Source organism: Leptosomus discolor, chromosome 6 (assembly GCF_034619465.1).
Source record: "Leptosomus discolor isolate bLepDis1 chromosome 6, bLepDis1.hap2, whole genome shotgun sequence".
Taxonomy (NCBI): Eukaryota; Metazoa; Chordata; class Aves; order Leptosomiformes; family Leptosomidae; genus Leptosomus; species Leptosomus discolor.
This window is the reverse complement of record NC_141396.1, coordinates 59,688,466-59,709,508: the sequence shown is the minus strand read 5'-3', so window position 1 is coordinate 59,709,508 and position 21,043 is coordinate 59,688,466. Positions and strand designations below refer to the sequence as shown.

At 40.6% G+C, this 21,043-nt stretch overlaps 1 protein-coding gene across 1 annotated transcript in view; it reads left to right on the top strand.

Moving 5' to 3' along the window:
• Positions 1-21,043, top strand: part of GALNT11 (polypeptide N-acetylgalactosaminyltransferase 11) — a 36,937-nt gene that overhangs the window by 10,907 nt on the left and 4,987 nt on the right. Inside the window, exons 5-9 of the mRNA XM_009960669.2 lie at positions 2,092-2,341; positions 5,174-5,291; positions 7,096-7,248; positions 9,853-10,071; positions 13,416-13,520. Coding sequence (XP_009958971.1) covers positions 2,092-2,341; positions 5,174-5,291; positions 7,096-7,248; positions 9,853-10,071; positions 13,416-13,520 — 845 coding nt within the window. The remainder of the gene's footprint in view (positions 1-2,091; positions 2,342-5,173; positions 5,292-7,095; positions 7,249-9,852; positions 10,072-13,415; positions 13,521-21,043) is intronic.

Sequence of the window (21,043 nt, the reverse complement as noted above, 5' to 3'; positions counted from 1 at the left end):
ACTGCACAACTTAGTGCAGTGGTAGAAAGATTTGAGATAGTATTATCTTATGTGAGAGTCATTTCAGCAATTGTTGCAGAGTATCAGTGACTTTGAGTTAATTGCATTGGTCTTTGGCTAGTGACGTTAACCTGTTGCAACAGCTACACAAAGTGTCTTCAGTGATACCTGTACAATGGTAATTGGAGACCTTAACTAACATTACCTGTGTATTTAAATGTTTATATCATGCAGTTGACCGTGATCTTTATAAAGCTTTCTCCAGTATTTCCTGAGAAGGAAGCAAGGAGGACTTGGTGCTTGCTTATATGTAAATACAGAGTAGATATAAATTCACTGTTCGTAATTATAGTTGGTCATTATATGCTGTCTAAGAACAGGGAGGTGTTTTTTCAAGTCACCCAAACAATGACTTTGCAAACTTGGAGGGAAATTTGAGTGTGTCTTAAACTTTGTCTGAACTGTTTATTTGTATTTTTTTTCATCCTGTGGAAGTTTGCTTTTGATAAAATGAGTTGATTTTTTTAGAGTGGGTCAGTGAAATAGTAAAATGAAATCAGTATTTGACAAAATTTAGTGAGGTAATGTAGAATTTTCCCTATTCCTGCCCTGAAAGAATCTTGTCTTAGGAAGATCTCCATTGGTGCTAGATGTTGTGGTCACAGAATATTTTCTGTATGTTTCATGTGAGAACTGTCGCTCTAAAATAGCGATCTGCTTCCTTATTAAGGTACTCTCTAATCTGGCTTTTAATTTGCTAATCTAATTGTAACATTTCTCATACAAGCTTTTCTGGTGCTGCAGTGAGTATTAATTGGGATAAACAATATTTGGTGCTTTATGTACACTGCATGCCTTTTACTATAATATGCTTCTGGTTAAACTCTCTGATGTCTGAGAAAAGTGTGTGCTACTTTTCTAAATAATTTTGAGTGGCAGATAAAGTCTCTTTAATTGCTGTTTACTCATTAGTATTGTAATAGCATAATCCAGAGAGAAAATTGTGCTTGTACTTTCCAAGCTGTGCTAGGATTGATTTGAGTTAGTGCAATTTTAAGTCATTTTATTGCTCTTCTGAACTGCTGGAGTCTTTTTCTTTCCCCCCTCTCCTCAGTCAGATACTGTCTGTTGTTAACGGGTGACTTGCTGTATTTGTATGTTTCGAAGTTGTTTTCTTTAAAGCCCTTTCCCATCTCTTCCACTTTATTCTAGTGTTACATAAGTTTTATGTTGTGTCATAAAAATCCAGATGACTCTTGACCAACTGAGCCTGAAGGTCTCTCATGGATCAAACTGTCCTCTCTGACTATGGCAGATAATCCCCATGTAAACTGATGGGACTGAAGTGTTGCTTGTTCTAATACTGGTGGATTTGGCTATGACCATTTAGGCCATTCTGTCTCCTTTTAAACTCATATGAATCTACAGTTACTCTAGAACTAATGAAATGGGGAGATGCTCTGTTACATTATATTCAGGAACTAAAATGTGGCCTCTGTCGTGGATGCATGCAGATTAATTCACCAGAAGGACTTAGTGTAAAATCCACATATTTTACATGCAGCAGTAACTGGATGGATGCTGAAGCGTGATGTGAAGGGAGCCCGAGGCAACTACAGTCAGTGGACAAAACCACACCCCCCCTGCTTTGTCATGGGGGTAATTTGTGTGACCCAATATCTGTCATCTTTGGCTAATCTAATTCAGGCACGGGAGGTGCTTTGCATTAGGACAAACGCACCTCCTGACTCTGAGTGCTGCTCTGATGGTGTTTCATTTAAAGTACAGCAGCTCTGCTGAATCTGGTTAGAAAATTTGATGGCTATAAAACCCTCTCAAAAAACGCAAACAACAGCCCACTTGAGCAAGTTGTAACTAATCGCTAATAGTCAGGGTCTACCTTCTGCCTTTGTGACTGAGCTATTCCCTGTGGAGCCTCCGGTTTGTCAGCGCCTCTGAGTGCAGATGGTGTTTCCCCTCTGTTACAGAGGGTGCTGAGGAAACTGCCGATACTCTGCTGCTGGTATAATTGTGTTGGTGTGTTTCGTGTTACCATAGCTCTCTGTGTTTTGTGTGCTTTGGCCTCTGCAGGGAAAGTGCTGGTATTCCTGGACAGTCACTGTGAGGTGAACGAGATGTGGTTACAACCTCTGCTGACTCCCATCAGAGAAGATCGCAGGACTGTGGTGTGCCCTGTGATTGACATAATCAGTGCTGACACGCTCTCCTACAGCTCTTCCCCGGTTGTGCGTGGAGGGTTTAACTGGGGTCTGCACTTTAAGTGGGATCTTGTTCCTTTGTCAGAACTGGAAGGACCCGAGGGAGCCACTGCTCCGATCAAGTAAGGCTCCTCCTATGTGATGTGAAACTGTGTAACATATGGATGATCAGAAGCACTTCTTAAGCATTATAGAGCGTTACCTGGGTGTGCAGTTTTAGAAACAGATGCCTAACCTGTCAAATATCTGACTTGCTTGCTTCACTTAGAAATAGTTTTCGTTATGATTACCTATTTCAGTTTAATTTCTTGCATTTAATCACAAATTAGATATATCTGTCTTACTAGGTCAAGAAAGCACACTTCTAGAGAATGCTTATACCACAGCAGCTTTTGCTAAAGACAAAAATCTTAGGGAGCTTATACTATTCTGTCTTAAATCTGTCGAATAATTTCATTTTTGAGATATGCATTGGTGTTAGTTTCTAGTCTGTTGATATGTTTGGCTTAATGATGATTTTGATGACCGTCTTTGTGCTCATAATAGCCTGCATATCCCACTAATATAGGCTCTATAATTTCTATGATGAAATGCTAAAGAATTGCTAGATTGGGAAAATACGTTTTTGTGGTAATAGCAAGGTGGTTTCCTAGCTGATGGGAGAGAACATCAGAGCATATGGTAATTTTCTATGTCAACATCATTTTTTTGCTTTAGATTTCATTTATATTTTTCCTCAAAACAAGCAATCATTTTGTCATAAAGCTTCCTAAATGAACACACATGGATGTGAAAACCATCTTTATTTTAAAAACTTGTCTCTTTGCGTAATGTGGCAGATGCCTAAAACGAACTGTTGGAAGCCTGTTTATATTGCTTTTGCAGTCCTTTGAGAGTCATTCTGAAACAAAAGTCTTGGCAGAGCTTAACACTAGGACTTGAAAGTTACCTTCCTTAATCTTTTAACCATTCGTGGCTGTCTTGCCTGTACAGAACTGGCAATATCTGGTTCCTACTGGACACATAACTGTTACAAAATGATGTCAGTAAATGCCTTTTTTTAGTAGCAGACACACATGGTTCAGACATGAGAACAGAAGCGAGCTGTCTCTGGGTGAATTCTTTCATGAGAAGGGCCAGTGCTGGCAGAGCAATGGCAAGAAGCTGATTGTGCTTCTTCTAGTCGCAGGTATCCATCTCAGTACGGAATTCAGGTTTGTAAGGTGGAAGGACATCACCTTTTTTTACAAACTGACTCCTTGCAGGTAATGTGGTACTTTTATAAGATTTGCAGTGCGCCATAAATTGGGCAGTCTCATCTCTTTCATTCTCTTTTCTTGGACTGTAAACAAAGGGCATTTCAGGCTGACAGGAGCAGCTCCAGCACAAGGCTCTCTTCTGTCGTCCGATAGCTCTGCAGTTAGTCTGTCCATGTCTACCCATCACAAGATTTGGTCTGAGAAGCCAGGAAGCTTCTTAAGTTACTGAGCAGTTTGACTGGCTTGTTTGGAAAATGTCACTGTGGCAGCTTCTGAAGCTAGCAGGGAAAGGACAGACTGGGAAAATCTGAATGGAGAACCGGCACAGACAATCTTAAAATCCTTATTCTGTTAAGAACTGTTCTCACAATTGATCTGGGGAGTGCCCAAAGGTTAGTTCTTACACTGTGGTTGCATTCATTCAACTCACTTTTAGGAAAAGCTCCCATGGAAAAGGCAGAGAACTTTATAGTTAAATGGAGTCTAATGATCTAAAAAGATTACATTTTCTAAGTATGAAAGTGACTTTTCCAACTAAGAAGTCTCTGCCTGCGTTGAAAAAGAAGCTAGACTGGTATTTAACCTTTGAAGATGGCTTTCCATCAAATGGAAAGTCTTACGTTTTACATTTTAGAGACCTTCATAATGAAATATTTTGGTGTCAGGATAGAAAAATTGAGCAATCTCTTAACTCAGGTTTTAAAGTGACAGGAACTGTGGTAGGAAATTGTCAGAGAAAGCGAGGAAATCCAGACTTAGGCTTGGTTTCATCACAGATGTTTATTAACAAGGGTGAGAAGCAGCTTGTTCACAGTCCATTGTATGTTCCAGCTATCATGTTGTATTTATGTAGTGGTTTACTCCACTGGGATACAGTAGCAATTCAATCTAGAGGCTGCACAATGGGGATCATGTACAGATTTCTACAAAATAGAGCACCATTCTAGTAGCATACAGGCAAGGTGAAAAACTGCGAAACCCCAAAGAGAACATCTGTGCAAATATACAAACTGTAAATAACTTACCAATAGACTGATCATTGCATCAGTGCTGAAACAACGCTGCTCCTGGTATTTAAATTCTGTCTATGAGACAGAGTAGCCTTTCTTTTAGCAGCCTTCTGGCTTGTAAAATTTGGGCTTTGTTTCTTGCTCTGCTTTAATATGGTTCAGTAGTGGGTACTGCAGGTTCTGCTCTTTCTTCAGTTCAGCCAAGCCTGGGCTGTGTCATTTGCCCCTGTAAAGAGCGGGACGAACACATTATGGTGTGCAGGTGTACTCCTTTGTAACTGGGGGGGAAACAGCTTCTGGTAAAGACAGATCTAATTAAAGGCAGCTCTGAAGTTTCACTCTAGAAAACTTGATGGACTCCAAACTTGAGCAAGTTTACTTTTTTCCCCCCCTTTTTTTAGCTGCCTTGTTCTTATTTCCCTGTCCTATCCCTCTTCCTCAAGCTTACTATACAAAGAAATGGTTTATTGGAATAATGAAAGATCACAAACACCTCTTACACATCTGCTGTTGAAAATGTTTTGAGATTAGAAGTGTGATCTGATGATTGCTAGTGTCTGCAGGATTTAAATTGTATCATGTAGGTCTAAATTTGAGCTTTGGGACTAGCAGATTCAGCTCAACTTACTGATTATTTTTAGAGGAAAAAAAAACCCCAACAACTTCTTTCAATGTTCCTTTCTAGGTCTCCTACTATGGCTGGAGGCCTGTTTGCTATGGATCGTGAGTACTTTAATGAACTTGGACAGTATGATAGCGGCATGGACATCTGGGGAGGAGAAAATCTGGAAATATCTTTTCGGGTAATCTAGTTTTTCTGTGTATTGCAGTATGAACCTTGGTGTCTGCCTGCTTCTCTTCCCTGTGTACAGTTTCTTTAGCACCGGAACAGTTATTTGCACACAGAAATTGGCACTTTTATTTCCAGGAAGGATGCCTTCAGCGCATGGTAACTGCCTTTACAATAATCTTCAAAGTTAAATTTTAATGGAAAGATTAAAGAGAATTTTGAGCTCTATATTTAAATGTTCGTGGCTTTTTGTTTGGGAGGAGGAGCATAAGGAAAGAATAATCATGCAAATTTCTGAAATGAGTTTATAAGCAACATCTGGTGAATGTCTCAAGTCTGTTAAAAAGATGTGTGGCTCACAGCAATGTTGATAATAAGCTTATTGTAGTTCATCAGACGTGTATGGGGCTTTTCAGACACTTCAGCCTCCTTCTTGAGGGCCTGGAAATGCAACTTTTTTATAACTAAATTAAGGATCATATAGAGGGGTCAACTTGGTTGGAAAAACAATGAGAAAGTCATCATCAGGACATTCAAAAGTGATACTTCATTTGGCTTCATATATTTTATCTCACCTTCCTTGTCATTCCCCTGAATGAAAAACAACTTTTTGTGCTTGATGTCCTGTTTACCTCTTCACTTTTATAAAGTGGGTTCATCAACAGGTTTGAGAATCTGCCTGAAAATGATATGCTATCTTGGCAAGTATGGAAAGGGGATTAAAAAGTGAAGTTAACATTAAAAAATCCCCACAACTCAAAACCAAACACACAACCCCCCAAACTTTAGAGAAATCTGTCAAATTGGGTCATTAGAAAAATCAAGATTAGAGCTCAAAAATAAGAACTGGCTTTTCATAAACTTGCATGAATTTAAAGGGATGTGTACTGAATAAATAAAATCTTTCAGATTTTCAGTGCAAAATATAATTATTAGATATCTGAGCAGAAGTGTATGGAGTGTGGGGAAATTATTGTTGTTACTGTCTAGTAAACAGTTTCAATAAAAAGGGCTTTGAAAAATTGGAGTATATTCACAGAGGTTTATAACGTCTGGAAGCCCCATCCCTCTGGGCGAAAAGCTGTAAAGAAGTTTAGTCTTTATCTTATCCAGGAGGAGTTTTAAAAGTGACTTGATTATAAAATACTAATGTGAGAAGATTCTTCTGAGATTGGAGAACACGTTAGTCCAACAAAGGGCCAATGATGATAATTTTCTGGAAGGTGAAGTTTAAAAAGAAATTTAAAAACATAATGGAAGTATAAATCAAATCTAGATCTGGAGTGCAACGGAGCTGGATTAAGGCCCCTAGATGTAGCACCTGAACGGGAACACTGTTTCTGAGTTCCCATATACTTAACAGAAACGAACAACTGTGTCACATAGGTGCTTATACTTAGTCAAAAAGTTTTGCAGGCTCCTTTGATGATATGGACTGATCTTCATTGTATGGAAGTGTGGACAGGTAATTTTCATGTAGGTAAATAAATTTAGATACCTTAATTTGCAAGTTGAATCCCAGCCTGTGTATTTCAGTGTTTTCTATTAGGTCAATGGAGCATAAAATTTTAGGAAATTTACTGTTTGTTTCATGAAAGCCGTGACAGGTTATGTGGGAAGTGTGATATGGCAAAAATAGTCTTTTCTATCCTGAAGATCTAATAATTTGATTTGTCAGAAAGCATGACACGTACAACAACATTGCTAATCCTGTCATAATGCATAAACCTACCCAAGTATCCCTTGAAGAAAGGGAGGAGGTAGTGGACTCTGCCAGTATACGTACAATGAGGCATGTTCTGCTTTTGTATGGACAGATCTGGATGTGTGGTGGTAGACTTCTGATCATCCCCTGCTCCAGAGTGGGACACATTTTCCGTAAAAGGCGTCCCTATGGCTCACCAGGGGGGCAGGACACTATGGCTCATAACTCACTGAGGCTGGCACATGTGTGGATGGATGAATATAAGGTAAGAGGCAGTTCTGGGTCATGAAAAAAGGTTTTTAACTGGCTTGTTTGTCAAAGGACTGTGTCGCAATGGGGTCTGTTAGCACGTCTCATAGGGGTCTTCCTTCTGTAGTCTAATTTCCTGATGTTAATTTTGATAGGAATTTCTAAATTCTGTAGGATTGTTGTTTGGCTTTTGAGTGCTCAAGTCTCCTCCCTGTTACTTTTGCCTGTAGGAGATTCAGTTTTATGCCTTTTTAATGAAGTAAAAGATGATGAATGAGGTCTTGTAAGCTTTGCATTGCTTTGTGTCCAAATCAATATTACGTGGCAGCTGCAAACTTCTAGATGCCTTCAGGTGGTTTCCATGTTGGTGAGACAAGGATTTTGTTGGTTGGTTGGTTGCTTTTAATTAGCAGTCTGATTCTTAGTCTGCCTTGCCCTGGAAGATCAATCAGGATTGACTTGTGGATTCCAGGGCAAGCGTATTCCTTCCTTGCCTTCAGATCTCAGTCCTGATGCTTTTGAACGTAGATCAGGTGTTTTTGAAGCCCAGATCTCTGAGATACTTGAGGACATTTTGCCTTGTGAGACCAGAGGATTTGCTGTGTGGCCAGCTCCTGTGGTCCCTACAATTTCTATACAAGAGATATTTTATTAACTTTATATTCTTTAGAGGTTTGTATTTCAAACCCCATCCTTTATCTTGATGTTAAGTCAGTTCGAGGAACCTATTAGGGGTCATTAATTTTTATCTCCATCTCCATAATGCATTGGTAGATTTGATCTATTTCTTTCGCTTTTATTGGTGTCTGGGCACAGTTGTTTTGTGATTAATGATGGCTTTCTCTGAAGCTCGGAATTGATTCTTTGTTATAATTTCTGGCTAATGCTGCTTTGTCTGACAAGGACTTAAACTGCTGATTCTAGCAGTCCCTTATCATAGATCTGTCCTGAACGTTTCCAGCTGTTTCTAATCTAATTCTCTGATAGTTGCCAGAGACTGTCATTATGACAGATTTATGTATGGAAGGCAAGCCTGGAAATATTTTTGTTTTTATAAGTGTAATGCAAATATTTAGGGCAAATATAATTTACTGAAGTGATTGTATGATGAATAGTACAAAGATAAGACTTAACCTCTTTTTCAGCAAAGAGCAAATACAATATTTAGTAAATCAAATTGCATCATGGAAGGGAAACAGCAAAATTTTCATAACTGTCAAAAGCAAAACTTAAAAGAAATTCATGTATACAATGGAAATAAATAATACAGAAAACATAGGATACTAAAATTTTAACTTTAACCAGGAAAGAGGCAATTGGAATAGCAGAGCATTTTTTTTTGGAAGCAGACCAGTGTCTGATAGTGATGTCCAGTCTATCTCCAAACTTCCTCAGAGCTGTCCAAGTCCAGTGTACTTAATGCTTCCCCTTTCTCCGCTATTAAAATTGCAGTGATACATCAAGCACATCCAAATACTCAAAGATCTTCATAAGGACAGGTGTATAATTTTCCTTGAGATAACACTGTCTGTCATCTGAATATCAGAGGCGGCAGTAGGGCATTGAAAACTGTCAGGATTTGCTGTGTGGCCAGCCCCTCTGACCCCTACAATTTCTGTAGAACCACATTATGGTAAGTAAATTCCAGATGTCTGTTAAAGATTAATCCAACAAAATACCATAGCCCAGTGCCCTGAAAACTGATTTCTAAATAATATCTAGTAAACAAATTAATGTGCAAACACAATGCCTCTTCTATGAGCACTGTAAATCTAGCTGGAATTAAAGACTCTACAAGGGGATTTTTCTTCTAGTTTTGGTAATAGTCTTTATGCCACATGGTACATTCATGAATTCCTGTTTGTCCCCATTGTCTCTGCATTAGAGTTGAACAGCACATAAGGTTGAGCTGGAACCTTAATCTGTCCTTGCTTAACCAGGTACAATTCTGAGTATAATCATAAATTAGAACATGAAAAAATAACGTTGTGGGAGCCTTTCTGGAGATGGTGCAGATGAATGGTGAAAAACTGGGCTTCACAGAAAGCCCAGGTGGCAGTTCCTATTCTTCTTGTGAATAACTGCATGATCCCACTGAACTTCACAAGATAGGTCTATTCTGATAGGGGATATTTTTTTTGCACTGGTAACTTGTAACGTTGGAAGGCTGGAAACTGTGGAAGACAAAATACAGTTGAACGCCATCACAATGAAAACAATCAAACTAATTTAAAGGCGGCTTTGCCAGATGAGAATGATGACGATACACACATCTGTTTCTGACTCAGTGCCTCTAGGATGCCTTTATTGCCAATGCAGTGTAGGGCTGATTTGTTTCCTCCTCAAGTTGGCATCTAAAAAAGGTCAGCAGATTCATGCCTGAGAAGTGTCTTCATCAAAAAAAGCAGCCTAGAAAGATTAGCTCAGAGTTAAGCAAGATAAATCTCATCTCCTGTGGCAATCTAAACACTGGAATTTCCTAATGCTGCTTTCAAACTTAATGGTTGAAAGCACTAGCAAAATGAATTGAAACTTTGAGTTCTGCAAACCTGAAAAAGTTGGAAATCAGTAATCTGAAGTTCTTCTCCCCTTGCCCCCAACCTGTTTCTCTTAAATACAGGAGCAGTATTTTGCTTTGAGACCTGAGCTGAGGATGAGGAACTATGGAAATATTACCGACCGTGTAGAATTGAGAAAAAGATTGAACTGCAAGTCATTTAAGTGGTATTTAGATAATATCTATCCTGAGATGCAAATATCTGGGCCCAATGCCAAAGCTCCGCAGCCAGTTTTTGTTAATAGAGCACAGAAACGACCGAAAATAATCCAGCGTGGAAGGGTAAGATAAACGTTCTTAAAAATATAATTTTTTTTTAAATTATTTTGAGACTCTTTCTGAAAGATTTGCTCCAATATAAGAAAAGTAGTCTGTTTCCATGGGGCATGGAGTTTTAGTTCTGCAACAAGCTGTCTTGACAATAACAGAACTTGTGTCTTTAGACATAGGCAGATCCGTTTCACTCTGATCTATATTTCAGGTTATCTTCAAACTAGATACTGTTTGATGAGGTTTCTTACCTCAAAGCTCCAAGTTACAAAGTTTTGATGTCTTCAGAATGTGCTTTCATGGCTGTTGGTTCTGAAGATGGATTTGGATAGAGAGAAATTTGGCCTCAATGTTTGTGCTCTGTTGGTTTATGATAAAAGTACAATGTAATTAGTTTCCAAACTCATTGCTTTTACCGGATAATTTTCTGCAAAGATGGACATTTGCATCTGAGATTGATGATGGCTTTTCTAGTCTTGACTATTAGACAACAAACAAAAAATGAGTTTTGCTCCTTTTTTCTTCAAAGTAGAAGTGAAGAGATAAATTTTTACATTTATTCATGAAGGAAATAATTTTTAATCTCAGGCCTTAGCTCCTACACCTATATTTATGGGTTTGTATGCAGGCAAAGCCATCATACAGTTGTACCTGTTCTCCCCAGTACCAAATTCACCTCATACGTGCTTTTTACGCTTCCCAAAATTAATGGATAACTTCAAACCCAAGACAACTTTCTCAAGGTCTTTTCTGTGAAAGAGAAGACCTTTGAATAAATGACCTATTTCATGTGCACATAGGTTATGGTTAGCAGATTCCCTTCTATCTCAGTAATTGGAAGCATTAAATAGTGTTGTAGCCCTCTCCACAAGGTAACACAGGCTGCAGGTAGCTGTTGACAGTTGCTGGTCCTGGAAGTAGATTCAGGCTGGAGGACTCGAGTGCATGTAGAACCTACTGACATCATTGGATTTTTGCTTGGAAGCAACTATCTGGGAAGTAGTTTGTGTAGTTTTGTGTAGTATATTTATAATAGCATCCCATCCAAGCTGTAAAATTATTTATTAGGGCAAACACGCGTAGTTTCCCTGAATAAAACAATACAATGGGCTGATTGCCCTAGTTGTTAAATGCTGTTATTCCCCTAGTCAGACCTGTTGTTGTTGTTAAATTTAATAGCTTTCTGCTTTCATTCATACAGAAGTTTAACTAAAGAATTGCCGTTGTGGGGGAGGCTACTTGAGTGATCTGAATCCCTCAACAACACTTAAGGGGAATTCTTCCCAGCAAGAATTTACCGTGGTTTAATTTGGACAAAAAATTTGTGCACCCTCTAAGAATGGGGAGAGAAGACACAGAAAAATGCAGTTCCTTCTCCAGGGTTCAAGAACTAGACCCAGCATTGTGTGAGAGTCAGCTTTGGCTCTGATGATTGTATAAACTATTTCCAGATGCCTACAAGGAACAGAACGATCAGCCAATGTCACCACTGCGTGCCAGACTCTTTAGGATTCAGGATGAATCACTCCAAATCCCAACTTATTCTCAAAAACTAATTGGGCCAGAGATAAGTGCTGGTGTGACAGCTGGGAAGAACTGTCATGATCACAAATTGTGACAGTTCTTACCGGGGTTATCCAATGCTGATCATCATGGCCAATAAAAACAAGGACAAAAATCATATAAAACTCATGTAGCTGTATGGTTTGAAAGCCTTCTGTTGAGTGAAGAATGATGAAAATGAGATCTCTCATAGAAGTCTCTGGGGTATGAGGAAATGTTACTTACAAGGTTTGTGTAATTTGTTTCAGATGTGCGTAGGGAACAGGAGAAACATGGTGCGCTTGGGGAGGCTGTCGATGTGCCTTGGGACAGCTATTTCCAGAAATGGTGTTTAGAGAAGAATATTGTTTGGTATTTGTGCTCTCTAATTTTTGCTGTCATGTGATGGAGCAGTTCTTTCTTTTTATTACTGGAAGTGTCTTTTTGTTTCTAAAAATCTGTAGAATCGTTATAAATGCCAAGACAGCTATGTATGTCTTCATAATAAATTGCAGCTAGCTAACTAATCAGCCTGGCCTTGAGTTCAGGACAGCAAGTTCTTTTTTTCCTCTACATTCAGCTCCAGATTTGAAATAATTATTCTTAATGTGGATGCCAGATCTGAGCCCCTGCCATCTCCCACACATGCACACACCCCGTGACTGTCAAATGCACTCCCATGCACTTGGTAGAGAGCGGGGCTCTTTGCTGCGAGGAGGGAGATGGCAGAGTTGTGGCCATTGCTGGAATAATTGCCTGTCTCCTTTGTACCCTTGGCTGCGTGCGGGGTAGTTCCTGATGTGCAGGCAGCGATTGCTGCCTGAACAGCCTCATCCTCACCACATCAGCGGAAGATAGGTAATTGGGCTGAAAACAAGTCTCCTGCTGGTGACCAGTTAGTTCAGGGCATGTGTGTAATTTAAAGCTGGAATAGAGGTGTTTTGTCTCGCTGAGTATCTCTGTAGGGATACAACAAGATAATGATTCTTGACTGTTGGAACAGGACAACCGAATCTTCAGGCTCTGCAGAAAACCTCTTGGGTGACTTTTAGGATGGGCATCATTGCCCAAACCAGGAGAGAGATTGCTAACTTGCTGAGATCCTCCTTGTTTGCTGCGATGGTAGATGCTTCCAGTTTTGCATCACAGGACAGGCTCCTGACCTGAGTCTAGTCCTCTGATACGACGTTACTCCAAATCAGACTAGGTAGCTCATTTGAACTGGAATGAACACGTTTGAGTGTTTGTAAAATTTTCTCCTCTTCCCTGATCTGTCTTTAAAATAACATAGCTGCCAACGATGGCTTTTCAGTTACCCAAGTGCTCTTGAAAATTTGCAAACAATGTAAGTCTCTGAAATTGTTTGTATTTAAGTAATTCCTTCTTTCTCAAAGAGGTGGTTCTGCTCTTGGTTCCTGAGAAGAGAGACTGTAGGAGGAGACTTACTTTTAAGCTAAACTGTAGTAAAATGTAGTTTATACAGTACAGTTGATAATCCTGAGCTAGTGAGTATCTGGGAACTGAGACTTTCATGGAGAGTGAAGAGGGAAAAGAAACGTGACAGGGTATGGCCGGCACGTGCTGAGCCAGGTTGTGTGTGCTTCACTTGTACGTAAAGAGGGAGGTCTTGATGTAAGTAGAAAGCAAAATGGAACCATTTAATGCTGTTTTTTCTGCAAATTATCCGAAAAACAAAATGGTAACTTAAAAGGGAAGAAGGGGTTGTTTTATTGTTCTAGGGCTTCCAAAGCATTTCCCTTTGGTATGCGATGCTTGTTGTTTACTCTCTCTGTCACACTGTTTTCCTTTCATAGTTGTATCACCTTCAAACCAACAAATGCCTGGTTGCCCAGGGCCACCCAAGTCAGAAAGGAGGCCTGGTAGTGGTTCGGGAATGTGACTACAACGATCAAAACCAGGTATGATATTCCTGACTACATTGAATAGCGATTCACATCTTGCAAACTGCTAGTATGTTCTCCTGCTGGCAAAATGCCACAGCCTAACATCTCATCAGCCAGCAGGCTGATGTCAGCAGGGTTACTGCTCTGTGCCTATGAAAGCTGAGTGTTGGATATTATAATCTCCTATCTTTTTGTCATGAATCTCTGTATGTGGCTGAAGACTATCCTTAAGAGGCTCCTGATGGGTTCATAATCAACTGTTCGACACTTTAGCATTTGTAGAAGCTCTTTCAGTCAGTTGTACATACTGGCAGCCCTTCCTGGCCTGCTGTTCTTTGCGTACTGTACAAATAGTCCTCTGCTGCTGGAGTGGCTGTAGTTTGGGGTGAATGGATGATCTGTTATTGTTAAAATAGAAGGAATTCTAAGGAGTTTAGAAAATTCTTTGGCTACAGGTGAATTGCTGATCTAGGGATTAATTGGGGATGGATGTGAAGATCTAATGAGAGTTTTTATATTACTACATGAAGCCTTCGCTATTCCACTTCTGTTATTTCAGGCAAGAGACATTCGGGACTTGGATGAACAATCTCCAAGGTAGAGAGATCTTCACCTAATGCTGTAAAGACTTTTACATAGCTAAGAACTACATTGAGCACGTGAGGATTTAGGAGCCCATGGGACCCAAATCTAAAACTTAGACAGCATCTAAAGAGCAAAGTAATGAAAATAAATGAAGCATGGAAGTAATGCAGCATGGCTTTACCAGGGGTGGGTTGTGCTAGACGAACTTGGTACTTTATGAAGTGGGCAGTAGTTTTCAGGATGTGGAAACTGCAGCAGTAGAAGCAGGATGATTTGTGATAGTCCCAAACACAAAGTTGTGTGCTTTGTCAACTAATGGGACTTTCAGCCTCCTACCTACGGCCTCACCAGTTGAATGTGACAGAAGTGTGTTGGCCTGTGTCTGGATAAGCGTGGTTGGCTCTAGACACACACTTTCCAGTTGCCACTTACAGGACCAAGCAATACATCCCTGCGCTTTGCCTCTGAGTACTCATCACTCTGACCACATTGTGGGTCTCTGCTGAAGGTGGATGAATTCAAGCTGGAATGTGAACGAAGGTTTCCCTATGTGATCTCTTCCATTAGCTGTACAAAAGTCAGTAAGTCTTGTAGATGTAAAGACTGTGTAAATGTTATAGTAACTGATTGGCACCAGTGATTGTACATTTGCAGTGCCAAAGGTGTTACGCTGCTTTCTGAGCCGTTCAGTCCGTGAGTGAGAAAGCAGCGATTGCTTCCAGTGGGTTATGTCCACAGTAAGAACAGATGGGTCCTTCCAGTTACTGCTTCCCTTCTCCTTCCTGCAATAGTTCTCATAGTGAACTGCCACGTGGCTGGAGGAGGAAGTCTGTTGGTTTTCCTTATCAAAACCTTTTTCTGGTTTTTCTCCTGGGGACAGAAATTTCAGTTAGCCTTTTGGTTTTGAGAGAGACAAATTTGAGCTCAGCTCATTGATCTTTGACTTCTTTTCTCATTAATCTAGTTTACTAGTGGTAAATTAAGCAATTTGTTCTCATAAAAAAACCCCTGGCTGTGCTATCTTCTTTCACAATGATTTTGTTCTCCCAAGTACGTTAACCAACACTACGATTTTCTGCCATTAGACTTATTTTGTTCTCCCAGTAAATCCCAAGAGTGCATTCAGCCAGCTTGCTTGAATGACCTTGCTCTAGAACAATGTAGAGAAAGATGACGCTTAACAGCTTCTGCTCATAAAAATAGCAAGAAATTTCCAGAACATTGGAAGCTTTTAACTGTCGTTTCTCTTAGCACTCATCCCATTGGTATTTTCAGCTGATGTTTGCTCTAGAATCATCTGCTTTATGCCATTGGCCTAATAAGAAGCCTGTGTTGGGACTGTGAAAGGTAGCACCCAGCTATCCTGTCCCCTGGATGCCCACTGGCAGCAGGTTAAGTGTGTGTTGCTTAATACACACAGTGCAGACGGTTATTCTGGGAGATAGCCATCTACCCTTCACGAGCAGTGTTCTTTGTGACTTGGTTTAGCATTTTTCTGAGCCAAAGATGGTATTTTTGTAGAATTTTTGCTTTTCCATGAAAGTCTAATTGTATTTTGACCTCATGAAAGCTTTCGGTATCCTGTGGCAGTGAGTACCACAGCTTAACTGTGCTTTCTGTGGAAATAATCTGGCACCACTTGGCGCTGATTCCATGTGACGCCAGCTGACTTTTCCCTGAGGAACAGAAGTAAGTCATCACTGTTTCTCTCTTTCCAGGCTGCTTTTGCTCTGTGAATAGGTACCGCCCTCCCTTGAAAGACAGGCTGCTGCTCAGTAAGTTGAAGGAGCAAGGTGCCTTAAGAGTCATTGATCACAGTTCTTTTGGTTGGAAGATGATCTTCTGTGTCATCTTTTGACTGAAAAAAATGGTCTTCTGTGTAATAGAGATGATTCATGCATGTGAGACCTGATCTTGAAAAGTAGGTGCATGAGGACACCAGACTCACTGAAGTCAGGAGGTTGGCCTTACAAGCAGGTCTGTTTTGCCTTCGTTTACTCTTGCTTCGTTTTCTCTAGCCTTCATGGCTGCTAAGAAGTTTCAACTTCTCACTGAACTTCTTGATTTAAAAGAAATAAGAGATGTTGTGAAACTTGCAGTTGTATCACCATTATGGGTAAGACTTTTAATTCAGCTCAGTTGATCACCATTAAGTAAAGTTAAAAATTACTCAAGCACATCAAAGTATCCTGTTTTCTAGGACTTGACCTGACAGTGACATTCAATTCACCTTTTTGCTGTAGAAAGAAAAAGCAATAAGGGAAGTGGTTTTCACAAAGGTGATACATCTAGAAAATATTCCAAAATTTGGGGTTTTCTCTAAGGTATAATGAAAACTAGGACATTTTGTTAACTGTAACAGAAATACTCAGTCTGGGATATTACTGGGGACTGAACACAACTTTAGGAATAAAGGATAAAATGTTTGTAGCTAGAAATAGCATGAGTGGGAGAGGTGAGAGGATCCAGTAGAATGAAGGTCAGTGTGGAGAGGTCTGAAACAATAAAAGAAGCAGAAAAATTGAATATGAATTTTGCAAACAGAAGACCAACATGGAATGAAAAATTTTGTAGGTGAAGAGTGGTTGTCTGAGGGAATTCCCAAGACTGAAGTAAACACCCTTCTGAAATTCAGCAGTGTGTGTGACCTCTCTCTGGAAACAAAACTGAGAATGCACAAGGTAGTGCACACCGCAAAAACTTGCGTTTTGAAGGAGGGTAGAAAATATTTAAGCACTCCAGATCATCATGAAAGGCTGGAGAAGTCTGAAAAGTGGAAGTAAAAAACTATGTGGCTTCTGCCCAAAAACATGCCAAGGTTAATTGAGTGGTGATTAGGAGACAAGGATGCTCAAGCAAGCTTTGGGCTAGATACTGCCCTAAAGGAGGAAGAGTAGTAGTTGTTACTGAGAAACTTGGAAAAGAAGTGTCAAAGACCACTAAAAAGGAAGGTTTTGGAAGGAAGTGTAACGGCCAACAACAGGACTAACTAGTGGGCGTGTTTGTGATCTAACAGCTGAAAGAAGGTTGGGTCGTTGTGTCTAATGTGTGTTTGCCTTCTTCCTGACCTAAATGCTTAAAGCCAAGTTCCTCTTCCAAAAATCTCCTCTTAAAGTCCACTGAATTAAATGGATTTTTTTCTACTATTTGTTTTCAAATACACTAGGTTTACTCCTAAGCTTTACTTTGTTGTTATAACATCTCCTCTGACGTTTGCTTCATTTCAGTAACTTCGCCTTTCTCTTACTTAGCAATGTATTAAGCTTCAGAAAGCTGGGGATGGTGCTAAGGTGTCTAAGCATGTGCTGCTGTGCTCTGGGCCTTTAAAAGATATTTTAAAGGGTATTTCAGAAAAGCTCTGTTAACACACTTGCAGCACTCTGTAAATGTAAGCATACATACTTCACAACCTGCTCAGGAGTCAGAGTCTAGAAAGATGTGCTCACACGTGCAAGTTTTTCCCCCTAAACCTCTGGATCAGGGCTGACAGTTTGCTTTTCGGATACCACATGTGTCTAGAGTGAGCGTGAAGATGTGCAAGTTAAGTCTGCTTGCTGCTTTTCCACAAACTGTTGGAGGAACACAAACAAGTCTTCAGTCCCTCCAACAGATCGTAACGAAACATCAGCCATACACTGAACTGTGGAACAGAAAGCCTATGTCTGCTTTGGAATGACCTTCAGGAGGATGTTGGATTCCTGGGGTAGCAATAGCTTAAAATAATGATTATAGACCACCCCACTGCTGTCATTTGGTGCTGTGACGTCGTCGTTATCCATAATAACAGGAGCTGAAGTATATGCAGATAGCTGTGATGGTGCAAATTGCTGGGCACATCTCTTCCTTAGTGCTGAGGCAGCTTTTTTGTGCTCTTAAACTGAATGTTTGTCTGTTAAAAACTCTAACTGAATAACCCAATAGTGCCAATCTAAGCAACAGATTGTAACTGGTGAAAGTACTGGAATGCCTCGCCTCGGCATGGTTCACGGCAGGGATTTTCTTTCACACAAAGGGCTGTTTCTGTAGCAGTTACTGTCTTGTATGTACTGAAATTTTTCAATGCATTCCTCTAGTGCTAATGCAATTTGCAGACCAAAGAAGAATGTATATCCACAAAGCTTTGCCAGTTGGCCAGCCATGCCTTTTGCTACACTCCGCTGCACTCTGAAAGCCGAAGGGTAGGCTGATGCTTCCTAGTGTAATTCATATAATTTTGAAGTATTTATTCCCTAGGAACAGTGAGCTTCCATTTTCTGTCTGCTACAGATTCTTTGATTTATTGTTTTTCCCTAGGCTGTGCGATAGGTTTTGTTTTAATACAGTTCTCTGAAGTGACACTGGACTCAATCTTCTATAGTTAACTCCATATTTCAAAAGGAAAGGATAGTATGGGCCATCCTCCGAGATGTTGAGGCACCATTTGAGTCCTTTCCTCCGAAGTACTTCAGCTAGCTGTTTACATTAACAAATCTCACTGTAGGAATCATTTTATCTTTCACAAAAAAAAAAAAAATCAGTAACACACCCCTGTATCTCTTTATTCTGGTAAAAAAAAAATAATGCCGGGGGGGATCACTGGAATATGGGGGTTTATGGAGGTAGTGAAGAGTGTGCCTCCTTTACCAACAGTGGCAACCTGAAACCAGTTATAAAATCCAAAGATTAGTAAAATGGGAGAGCAAAAAAACTCCGATATCTAGTCTTAAGCGGTGTCACAGTGCTTTGCTTGCAAGGAGTTAAACTGTAGTCATCGCTGGAACTGTTCATTGAGCTGTGTATGAAGAGAAGGCCTGCTTCTGCCTACCTGTCTGTATGTAAATGAGATTAATGAACTTGTCATAGCAATCAATCCAGGAAAAGGCTGGGTGATTTTTTTTTTTTTTTTTTTTTTGTTATATGGGGGTGAAATAAAATCCTGAAGGCACTAGAAGCCCTAGGAAACTTCCGTCATAAATCTGCAAATAGTCTGAACTACGTTTTGAGGGGACTAAATTCAAAATGCACTTCTTCCTAAGCTGCCCCTGCCTAAAAAGGTTCTGCTAGTAGTTTGTACTTTGGATGTCCTCCACGAGACTCCTCCAGTGCATGCTGTGCACCTCTCTGTAGGTGACCAGAAGGAGTCACTTGCCACATTCGCTCCAGCAGTGACAACAGTTACCCGGGTCTGTGGGTCCCGTTTCCGCTATGGGAAAGCTGAGCCGGCTCCTGCAGTCCCGGTGACGAAGGGGCACGGGCCCTCTGCGCCCCTGCAGCCAAAGGTGAAGGCATTGATGCTGATGGGTGGGAGACCTGGGCCGGCATCTGAGCACTACCCCATCTGAAACTCTTTGCTTGAGGGAAGATCTCTCGGTGCTCTGGGGACATCCAAGACCTCAGAAGGGTCAGGCAGCAGCTGAAGGAGCCACTGCGCTTCTGAGACTGAAGGGTCCTTGCACCTTTCCTCTTATCCTCTGCCCTGTGTTGAGAGGCAGGGGAAAAAAGCTGCTAGAAAGAGGCCAGGCTTACAGGATTCACCAAATGAAATCATTTATTTAACCCCAAACTTGGATCCATTTAATTATGGAGAGAGGTTTTTCCATAATACTTGCCATTTAGGTTTTATTTGAAAGCAGAAACAATTCATTATATCCTAATAGCATCCCAGTGTTTTATTTTGACTCCAGTGAAAAGGGTCAGTGCTTTTCCTTAGACTTGTGGAGCAGATCAGCTATTAGCACGTGTCTGTGGGGCACAGCCAGGAGAGGTGCTGCTTTCCTGGGTGGTGGGAGTTGGGCACAATTCCACTTTTAGAAACCAAAATCTGACAGTGATGCTCTCTAGGTGGTAGGAAATGGATGCAGGATGCAAATATCGTGCACCTCATCTGTTACTTTTTTAAAAAATAAAATGAATTTTTAGAATGACATTTTCTGTAGCGAGTATGTAAGAGGATCAAACAAGGCATCACTTGGAACTGAGGTATAAATCCTAGGCAGGCACCTTATCGATTATAGACTTCCAATATTGTGCTGGCTGCCAGGAGAGGTTTCCTTCCTATACTGGGCTGTTGCTCCTGACAGCCTGTAACAACAGGAGCCAAACGTCGTCCTTCCACCTTCAGCGGCAAAGGAGTTACTGGATTTTGGAGTATGCAAAGCTTGGAGTTATCTAACAGACACCCCCGTGGGATGTCTTTGCTTTCCTCGTGCTTGAGTCTGTTAATAATCTGCAAGTTCGTACTGATACTCTAATCTGAATTTGCAACCGTAATATGTACCAAATTTGGGCCTTTTTTCCCCTCTTTGTTTGCTACACTGAACACATAATTAGTTTGAAATGAATTCTGGCCATCTTGCCTAAGCCTTTCTGGAGAAGTATCACACTGGATGTAACCACCGTTTTGTGTTCTTGGCCGTTACTCAGCTCTTGATCAAAGGTCTGCTTCCTCTCGCTGCAGTCTTCTCTCCCAGTCCTTACCAGTTTCATCTGTTGTTTGGACTTGACTCCATCATTATTCTTCTTTTAATAATAATACTCTTCTGGCAAGTCCTGCTATTTCTCTGTTTATCTTGCCATGCTTTCTTTCCCACGACAGCATTTAAACAGAAAAGGTGTGATAGAAAGAAGGCACAGGACAGCTGAGGTTGGGGCGAATTGTAGTGTCGTACCTGCACTTCCCCAAAGGACGCCCTCCCTGTGCTGTAATGGTCACGGTGCTCATGAATGAGCTGTATGCTTTTCAGTCAAGCTGTCCAACTGAGGCAGTGTCCTCCAGAAGGCTGCTCTTAGTTTCACCAGACCAAAAAAAAAACCACCCAAAAAACTATCCAAATTTCTTTTAGTTTCCTGACTTTTCTGCCTGGAATTTGATATTCTGTACCTGGGAGTGTGAAGCTCATGCAGACTTCGTTGGGGGAAAAAAAAAATACAAGTCACAGAGCAGGCGTGGTTACTGCAGCACTGGGCTGTGTGAA